Genomic DNA, 9,423 nt, shown 5'->3' on the forward strand with positions numbered 1-9,423 from the left:
GCGACTCGGAGGGGCAGTTTCAGACTTAACCACACTGCACATGTCGTGCAGGAGTCGGGGAGGGGGAGCGCCCGCAGGGCATTGTGGGTGCATAGTTCCCCTAGAGCGCGCTCGGCTTACGGGCCCTAGGCGTAGACTACGATTCCCGAGGTGCTTAGCACCCAGAGCTACCTTGCGCGCGCAGCCCCCTGGGAATAGTAGTTTCGGCCGCGTGGATGAAGGTCTCAGCCGAATGGCCTGGAACTCGCCTTCCCGGCGGCCCGTTTGGCAGGGCGGGGCGCCTCGCGAAGATGGTGGCGCGCGTGGCGTGTGGCTCTTGTCTTCTGCCCAGGTCTCAGCGCCGCGCACCGGCCGGCGTCTCGCTAGTCCTAAGCCCTCGCCCGCCTGGCCCCTGACCCCGCGCCCTGCGTGCCCGGTTTCCGGCATGCCCCGCGCCCGCAAGGGTAACGCTCCCCGCAAGGGTCGCCAGCGCCGCGGAGGGGGTGAGTGCGGGGCGCGGGACAGCTGTTGGGCGGTTTGCGGAGATCCTGTGTGGATCCCGGTCGGTATCCCCGTGGGTCCCAGGATAGAGCCACCTCCCGACCAGCCGGAGCCGCCTCCTGAAACTGCTGCGCGGCTGACACGTGCCCCGGGAGACTACGGCCACGTGTGCGCCCAACTTGAGCTTGCTGCCCACCTGCCTGGACCCTGTTTTCTGACTATTGCTCCTCCACCCCAGTTGCCGGTTGAGGTGGACAAACTAGCTGAACAGGGCTGGAAACCGACCCCTTCACCAAGCCCTGATCTTTCACTGGACTGGGCGAGGATCTTTGCGAGAGGCTTGGGAAACCCAGCCTGACACGGGAGAATCGAGGGAAGTGGCGATCAGGAAGCCGCGGAGTTCAGGCCTGGGGAAGGGGAGCCTGGCCCCAGAGGGCGTGCAGGGAGCCCACACCCTGGAGCCTGAGCAGTTTTGGAACTCACTTATCAGCCTTCACCAGAAGTGTGTCCCGGTGCAGTAAACACATATGTTTACTGTGTCGGGATGGGGTACCTGTGGGACACAGCCCAGATCTCAACACTGCCCTGAAGGGCCTTGGGTTGGGGGACATCTAAGTGAGTAGTGATATTCCTGGAGGGTCTGGCACTGAAATTTATTCACTGAGTGGTGTCGGCCCCAGATTTAGGGACCAGGGAGACTTCCCAGGCGAGGGCCTTCTGAGTGAGTTCTGAGAAGGTGGGGTAGAGAGTGCCATCCATCCACAGGGAACAAGTTGTGCAAATGCCTGGTGGCTGAAAGGGACTGTGCCATGGTGAAACATCGGAGGGAAGACTAGGCTGCTTTGGCAGGTGGGGTAGTGAGAGAGGACTTTGTCCCTCAGGCAGGGAGAGTAGTTCCTGAGAAGGAGGGCCTGCGTGGTGACCAGAATCTGCCTGGAACTCTACTGCAACAGCGACCCTTGCCATGTCAGCCTCTCCTGGGCAGAGCCCCTTCACAGGAATGCTTCAACTCTGCTGACCCTGACACCCCCTGTCTTCAGTGGTTCATGCAGTTGGGGGCCACTTGACTTTCTGCTGCTACTCCCAGGGCCAGGAGGAAGTTGTGCATCCATCCACCCATGGCTGAAATGGGGGTGGGGGAGGCTCTGAGGACAGTATGATTAAACCCTGAATACGGCCGACAGGTGGCCTAGTGAGATTGTTGGTCCACAAAAGAGCATAACAAGTAAATTGTTTGGACGTTGTCTCTACCCCTCCCTACCCCCCTCCCACACACACCTGAAAGAGGTTCTTTTGCATTTCTGGCTTGCAGTTAGAGAAACTGAGGCTCAGGAGGCTAGTCACCTGACCAGTTACATACCTGTTAAGATATAGAGCCAGGATTTGAACCCTGGTCTGCCAGACTAGAATCTAAGCCCCTGACCAGCACCCTGCCCTCTTTGTGGACATAATCTGAGCTGGTAGCTAAGCTCCCTCAGGATCTGCCTAGAGATGCCCTTGTTCTGGGCTAGGCTACAGGATGTGTATGCAGCCCCTCCTGCCTCTACCTACCTCCCAGGCTCCTCCTATAAGCAGTTTCTGGCCTCAAGAGGGCACTATCCACCAAGTCTGCCAGGGTGTTCTTGTGCAACACCTGTTACCTGATACTATCCAGCAAATAGACCCTCCTTCCCTCCCTTTTTTCTGCTTTCTGACTCAGTACCCCTTGGTCCAGCCTCTTTCGCCCCAGCCTCAGTTTTCTCATCTCTCAGTAGGACCACTTTCTATCTCGTGGGGTCATGAGGCTGGGGTGAGGCACCCCCAACTAACCTTTTTCAGTGGAGGCAGCCTGAGTGCCCCTTTCCACCCTGTCCAGGTGCCCGGAACAGTACCCAAGCTGACTCAGGTTCCAGTGAGGATGAGGCAGCCAGTGAGGCACGCAGCACCACTAGTGAATGCCCCAGCCTTCTCAGCATCACGGCAGAGGACAACCTCGGTGAGAGTGTGAGAGTGGTAGAAGCTTAGCAGGGGCTTAGCAGAAAAGGGTAGGAAGTGGGGCTGACAAGCTGGCCTTGCAGGCGGTGACATCGTGGATGAGCAGGCCCAGCAGGAAGACCTCGAGGAAAAGCTAAAGGAGTATGTGGACTGCCTCACGGACAAGAGGTACGCCTCACCACCAGCCAGCCCTTACACTCGTGTCCCTGCTCAGCCCATGCCAGTTCTGACGCAGGGATGGCTATCCCACGTGATCCTTCTTTGCCCCCCAGTGCCAAGACCCGGCAAGGTGCCCTTGAGAGTTTGCGCCTAGCCCTGGCATCCCGCCTATACCCTGACTTCTTGCTGGAGCGCCTCCTTACACTGGCCGATGCCCTGGAAAAGTGCCTCAAGAAAGGTTCAGCATGGGGCAGTGGGGCTGTGGGGAGGACCTGAGCTGGGCAGGTGCTGACCCTTCTTGCATGGGCTGACTGGAAAGCATTCACACAGGGAAGGGCGAGGAGCAAGCCCTGGCTGCTGCCTTGCTGGGCCTGCTCTGCATACAACTGGGCCCTGGGCCCAAGGGCGAGGAGCTGTTCCACAGCCTGCAGCCCCTGCTAGTCTCTGTCCTCAGCGATGGCACAGCCAGCCCTGCTGCTCGGCTCCATGTGAGTGTTCCCATTCCCCATAACCCCCTCTCCCTGGATCCCTAAGTGGAGTGGTTGGTTCCACCTGCCACCAGGCTTCTCTGCTCTGAGGGGCTGTGAATCCCATCACTGGGAATCAGGCACACACCCAGCCATGGCCCAGCTTTGCCATCTTCCCACAGTGTGCATCTGCTCTTGGTTTGGGCTGCTACATGGCTGCCGCTGACATCCAGGTGAGTGACCAACCTCAGGGAGCAAGAGATAGAGCCTGCAGGCCTCCTTTCTGCCCTTGAGCACTCATCTGCCTTTCTTTGTCCTTAGGACCTAGTCTCTTGCCTCACCTGCCTGGAAGGTGTTTTCAGCCGGGCCTGTGGCATGGGTGGCTCCACAGCCCCTATGGCCCCTGCCAGCCTGCATGGCCTGCTTTGTGCTGCTTTGCAGGCCTGGGCATTGCTACTTACCATCTGCCCCAGCACCCACGTCAGCCACGTGCTCGAAAGGTAGAGGTGGCTGCCCCCCAGGAGGAAGGGAAAAGTGAGGAAATGCCCACACACCCCCACACAGCTCATCCCACCCCTTCACCAGGCACCTGCCCCGACTGCCCCAGCTTTTGTCCAGCGAGAGTGTGAGCCTGCGGATCGCTGCCGGCGAAACCATCGCCCTGCTCTTCGAGCTCGCCCGGGAACTTGAGGTGCGAGAGACGGAGCTGGGGAGGGTTCCTGCTGATGCCACCTGCCCATCCCAGGCTGGAGGAAGGGGATGACACAGAGAGCAGAGAAGCCTTAGGCTAGTATGAAGGGAGGTGATCCTAACACAGACTCACGTGGCGGGGCCCAAGGAGGGGTTTAGGGAAACCAGGCAAAGAAAAAGAGAAGGGCTTTCCCAGGGGGAGGATTGGGATATCCTCCCCATGCTAAGAGCCAGCAGAGCTCCATCACCCCACGGCAGGAAGACTTCGTTTATGAGGACATGGAGGCCCTCTGCAGCACCTTGCGTACGCTGGCCACTGACAGCAACAAGTACCGTGCCAAGGCTGACCGCCGGCGCCAGCGCTCTACTTTCCGCGCAGTGCTGCACTTTGTTGAGGTGTGGGTAATAACATGTGTGCGCTTGCGAGGGTGCGTCCGCAGGCACACCAGCCCAGCCCATTCACCTGCGCCCCCTCCACCCTGCAGGGCGGTGAGTGCGAAGAAGAGACAGTGCGCTTCGGGCTTGAGGCGCTCTATGTGGACAGCTGGGCCCGGCGCCGGATCTATGCTGCCTTCAAGGATGTCCTGGGTTCGGGCATGCACCACCACCTCCAGGTGGGGGGCGGACAGGGTGGGGCAGGCAGGGCTGCTTTGGACCTACCTGAGCTCACCACCATTTTTACTTCCAGAACAATGAACTACTCCGTGACATCTTCAGCCTGGGCCCTGTGCTGGTGCTGGACACCACTGCCCTGAAAGCCTGCAAGATCCCACGCTTTGAGAAGGTTTGCACCCTTGGGCACCTTTACTTTCCCTCTATCCCCCTGTTGCCTTGAGGCCTGGAGCTCTTAAGGAAGAGCCTTTGAGCCCTAGGGCGTGGCATCCCCAGCTCAACATGTTACTCCTCTCCCTTCCCCCTCCCTCCACAGCACCTGTACAACGCTGCTGCCTTCAAAGCCCGAACCAAAGCACGCAACCGCGTGCGGGACAAGCGGGCGGACATCCCGTGAAACAGGACCAGCTGGAAAGGAGGCTGTCCACACCCTTGCCCATATTTTTAACAGAAGACAGTGCGACGACTGGTCTCTACCAGTGATTATCGCTTTATTTTTTTAATGACAAAACCAAAAAGAGACACAGGAGTAGAGAGCTGGGTGCCAGATCACTTGGAACCCTGGCTCTTTACCCCTGCACACAGCCCTGTGGCCTCTTCCTGCCCTGTCTTAGGCCGAGCCAGCTGTGTGTCTGCCCTAAGGCTGTGGGACAGGCAGGGGCATGCGGTGAGGGTGATGGGGCTGTCCTTTCCTTTCTCTTCCTGCCCTTGCTCCCCTAGGGTGACCCATTTCTTTGGGGGAGGGGCCAGTAGAGCCTCTGGGCAGCAGATGGGGAGGTAAGGACCTGGAATGGATATATGTGCTGATTGTTATAAGATTATTAGAGATAATTAAACAGAATGCTCAGCCTTATGTGGTCCTGGCTCCTGGATATTTCTCCCTGCCTCCCCCTCTCCCAATTCATCACTCTAGACTTGGGCCCAGCTAGGTCTCCTCCATCTCATCTTTGCCCTCTAAGGGTGAACTCCTCCTACTCAGAACCCAACCTGTCTTTGGGAGCTGAGGCTAGACTCCCACTGGGAGACCTGGCCAAGGTTAGGTAATCGAGTGGGAGACAGCTATTTCTGGACTTCTGATCTGTTATTTAAGGGTGTTCGGGGGTGCTGACTGGGCCATGAGCTGGTGCCCCCTCCTCTGACCTTGGAAACCCAAAGCCGGGTCTTAGCATCAGGCTTGGCTAGGTCTAGCTGGAAGAGGTCAGGAGAGGGAGGTAGCTGTGGGGTCAGATTGGATTCTTTATAAAAATCTCTCCAAGGAAGTAGTTTAGCCATAGTAGCAGCCGGGGAAGAGAGGCCTGCCAATGACCTCTTTATTCCACCCTCATATACCCAGGCCCCAGGTCCTGGCAGCACTTCAACTGGGCATTTGGGCCTGGCTGGAGTTGAGCCTCCGCAGCTGGCTGAGGCTGGCGAGCCGAAGTTTGAGTAGCGTCTCCTCCTGAGTGCTCAGTGTGTGCGCCAGCATGCGCAGGGATTCACTCTGCAGCACTGCAGATGAGCGGCAGGGGTTGGGGGTGGTTGTCAGGCCATGTGCTACCCAGTGACCCCTCCCTACTCGACCCAGCCCAGCACCAGGGGCTGCCTAGGAATCCCCCCCCCCCCCACTGCCGCTGCCTGAGCAGCTGTACCCTCCAACTGCACATAAAGGCCTGCAGGTCCCACTTCCTTCCCCTTGGTGCCCACTGGTGCCACACGCCTTCCATACCGCTCAGGTAGACGGCCAGGACGGCGAGCGCCAGGCAGGTGAGCACCAGCAGCATGAGCAGCAGCAGGAACCCCCGGCGGCCGTGCACAGGGCTGCAGCCCGCCTGGGTGCACAGGGATGGGGGCAAGACCCCCAGCAGCTCGTCCCATGGCCGCGCCTCCTCGGCCAGGAAGGGATGCAGTGAGCCTGCAGGGCAGATGGGACATGGGGGGTTGGCAGTGGGTGTGCCTGCTTTCCTCCCCTCCCCCAATGCATCTTCCCCCCCCGCCCCCCGCACCTGCCGCCCTCACCTCCGCTGTGTAGGTCGCTGATGGACTCTACCCGGTGCAGGCACACCTCCTGCAGGTGGTTGGGGGCCAGTGTCGCCCTGCTCCTGGGGCTCAGTGTCGGCACCATGATGTCTGCAGGGGCAGCAGGGGGCAGACTCAGCCACAATTCACCCCTTTCCTCCTCCCCAGGGGACCTCGGGCATGATGGAGACAGTGGGGCGTTTGGCTATGAATTGCCTAAGATGGACTCAGGGGTGACCCTTAGTTGAGTGCCTGGGTGACCCCAAACTTCCATTGGCAAGAGGCCCGTTTACATTCCTCATATTTGTTTCCCTTTGGACGCCTCAAGGATTTTCTCATGTTCCTTTGCTTGCTCATTTCTACTGCATAGTTTATCAACCTTGCAGGACTTCAACCACAGTGCATGGAATTTAGTCCTGCTTCTTCTATTGTTTTTTTCCTGCAGGCCCTGTAGGTTAGCTGTCAGGCCAGACCCAGTGCCTGGCACCTCCTCTGCCCCATGCAAAGGCAGCCCCCCTCAAGCCTCTGTGATGCCTTTCCCTCCTGGCCTAGTTCTGCATTCTTTAACCTACTCAGTGCAGGATTGTGCTGTACTTAGGTGAACCCCTCTGTTCACTCACCATCCTGGCAGGAGAGCACTCTTTGTTATCAGACTCACATGCCCTGAGCTCTCTCTTCAGACATCGCTTTGAGGCTGCCTGGACTTTAAGGTTGTTTCCAATTCCTTTTGGATGTCCCAGAACAACATCCATCATTGAGCATGAAGGTTTTCCCCCAATTTCTCAATAGTTAGTAAGGATAAATTCCCAGAAGTAGAATTACTGGATCGAAGGGCAATGGCTGGCTGTGCTCCAGAATGACTGGCCGGAACCCTCAACAGGGTAGAGATAGCATCGTCAGCATTAGGCATCCCCGTTGAAAGAAATGTTTGCATACACAAGCACATGTTTGTGACTTCGAGAAAAGAGAAAAGGCCTTTCTTAGTATTTGAGTTTCTTTGTCCAGGGGGCCTGGTCATTATTATGTTTGTGGCTTCCTGATCAGGAATTATCTATTCAAAGCCTCTATGAATTTAGTCAACTGAGGTCTGTGTATTTTTCTTATAACTTGAATTATTTTTGGATCCATAGAAGTGTTTATTTTGTGATTTCTAAGTATTTCATTCTGTTTTTTTTTTATTATTGCTCTTTTTGGATTTTTTTTTTTTTAAGCTTTTTAATCTTAGGCCTTTGAGACCTCCAGATGTCCAGCTAAAAGCTAGGTAGTGTAAGGAGAGGGCAGGCAGTGGTTCATTGGGAAAATAACCACTCTGGGAATAGGGGTACCTGGCGCACTCCAGAGCTTACTCTCAGAACAGTAGCTCAACATTTGATTAGTTTGAAAACTGCCCATTGAAATGCCCAAAAGCAAGTTAACAGAAACAGACTGTGCCAGTCATTATGTCTGAGAGGTGGGTTGGGGGTCATGTTAAATTCTCTTTTCACGTTGCTTTTCTCACACTTTCTAAAAGAAACATGGATTCTGTTTGTTACCAGGAGGAACACATGGTAAATGCTATTGTTATGACCCCAAAATGAGGCAGACATTACCCTCTCACCAGGGGCCAGGCACCTCCTATCCTTTTGAAAATGGATGAAAATCTATGCAGGGGTGGGAAGGGGGTAGTTGACCAGCTGGATCAAACTGAGCCATAAGCTAGAGCCATGATGCATCTGGTCCTGCATCCTGGCTGGCACCTCACCTGAAGGAAGCTGCACACGTGTGTCCTTAGTGCTCAGCCTCTCTAAGCCTCCATTCCTCTTGCATGCAGTGGGACAGCTAGGTGAGTGACCACTAAGGACTTAACTAGCTGAGTCAATCCGGCCAGCCAAGGGACCCTGACTGTCAGTGAGTTGAGGACACTGAGATCCAAGTTGGGGGAAGACAGAGGCCTGTCTATGCCTAGCCCCCCAGCCAGGTACCCATGTGCTTCCTGCAAACACTGCCTACCTTCAGCCCCAGCTTTCTCCCTGAAGGAAGAGCTGAACTGCCTGGATGCCTAAACCCGCTTGGACATAGCCCATAGCTGACCTGCCCCCAACTGGGCAGTCCCCCTAATCCTTCCCTGCTGTTCCCACCAAGGGAAGCTGAGGCAGGGCCTATGATGAGGAGGGGTTCCAGGCATGGTGTGCCCCCCCTCTATCACAGAGACAGGTCCCTTTACTCAAGCTGGGACATGGACACTATGACCTGCCAAGGAAGTGAAGTCAGTAGGGCAGGGGTGGGTTTCTCCACGGTTCACAGAGTCACAGGACAGAGTCCTTGCCCTCCCCTCGTGGACACCCTCCTACCTTCTTGCGCCTCCTCAGGCATGGTACGCAGTTGGAGCCGGTGACTGTGTCCAGTAGCAGGACTGGATGGAGACAGCAGTGGCTCCTGAGAGCCTAGGGAAGGCCTGGCCTCCTCCCAGTAGGGGCTTAAAATAGGCCTGAGCTCAGCCCACCAGGCTATATTTAGACAGGGCAGCTCTCAGTCCTGGGAAGTGGCAGAGTGACTGACATGGGCCAGCCTAGACTATCCTCCCAGTGAAGGAGCCCAGGCCAGGCACGCCTCCACTAGTGCATGTACCCAGGTCCTTTTCAGAAATGTACACCATCCTATACATGCACGGGCTCCAGAGACTGCATCCAAACTGGCTGCCTCTAGGGCTCAGCCTCCAGCAATGCCCCCACACAACAGCCAAGACATGCAAGGGAACTCTGTGCATCTCCACCCTGCAAACCTCCACCCACAGCACACTGGTACTCCCCCAGCAAACATGCAACAAACAACCTCCACCATGTCCCTATAGTAGAGCAGGGGCTGAAGGCAGCTGGTCTCTGAGGAACCACAAGGGGGCAGAGATTCCCCACATATACGGATATCCATGCTGCGCAGTCCGCATATCTAGATTGAAAGCTGGAACTGCTATTAGTTTATAAACTTGAGTAAAGGAGCCACCCTTTCTAGCCTTTGTGTATCTCTCCTTCCTAACTAGTAGAAACCCATAGGCTCTACTTCCTAAAGC

General features: G+C 56.5%; 2 protein-coding genes across 5 annotated transcripts; one reads left to right on the forward strand and one right to left on the reverse strand.

Moving 5' to 3' along the window:
• Window positions 1-256: 256 nt before the first annotated feature.
• Window positions 257-5,235, forward strand: IFRD2 (interferon related developmental regulator 2). 4 transcript variants are annotated; one of them, XM_077129221.1, is made up of 12 exons: window positions 258-482; window positions 2,336-2,455; window positions 2,538-2,622; window positions 2,727-2,851; window positions 2,944-3,101; window positions 3,263-3,313; window positions 3,402-3,580; window positions 3,666-3,771; window positions 4,029-4,166; window positions 4,256-4,384; window positions 4,459-4,554; window positions 4,699-5,235. In XM_077129221.1, the coding sequence occupies exons 1-12, from the start codon at window positions 425-427 to the stop codon at window positions 4,777-4,779; spliced, it is 1,326 nt and encodes a 441-aa protein (XP_076985336.1). In that variant the 5' UTR covers window positions 258-424; the 3' UTR covers window positions 4,780-5,235. The 4 variants fall into 4 exon arrangements, with proteins under 4 accessions (XP_076985337.1, XP_076985339.1, XP_076985336.1 ...); XM_077129223.1 differs by lacking the exon at window positions 258-482 and adding an exon at window positions 743-1,095; XM_077129222.1 differs by lacking the exon at window positions 4,029-4,166 and having other exon boundaries at window positions 257-482.
• Window positions 4,857-8,811, reverse strand: LSMEM2 (leucine rich single-pass membrane protein 2). Its single transcript, XM_077129225.1, has 4 exons — window positions 8,708-8,811; window positions 6,378-6,488; window positions 6,088-6,273; window positions 4,857-5,870 (listed from the first exon to the last, which is right to left on the reverse strand). The coding sequence occupies exons 1-4, from the start codon at window positions 8,727-8,729 to the stop codon at window positions 5,737-5,739; spliced, it is 453 nt and encodes a 150-aa protein (XP_076985340.1). The 5' UTR covers window positions 8,730-8,811; the 3' UTR covers window positions 4,857-5,736.
• Window positions 8,812-9,423: the final 612 nt, after the last annotated feature.

Source organism: Tamandua tetradactyla, chromosome 15, assembly GCF_023851605.1.
Source record: "Tamandua tetradactyla isolate mTamTet1 chromosome 15, mTamTet1.pri, whole genome shotgun sequence".
Lineage (NCBI taxonomy): Eukaryota > Metazoa > Chordata > Mammalia > Pilosa > Myrmecophagidae > Tamandua > Tamandua tetradactyla.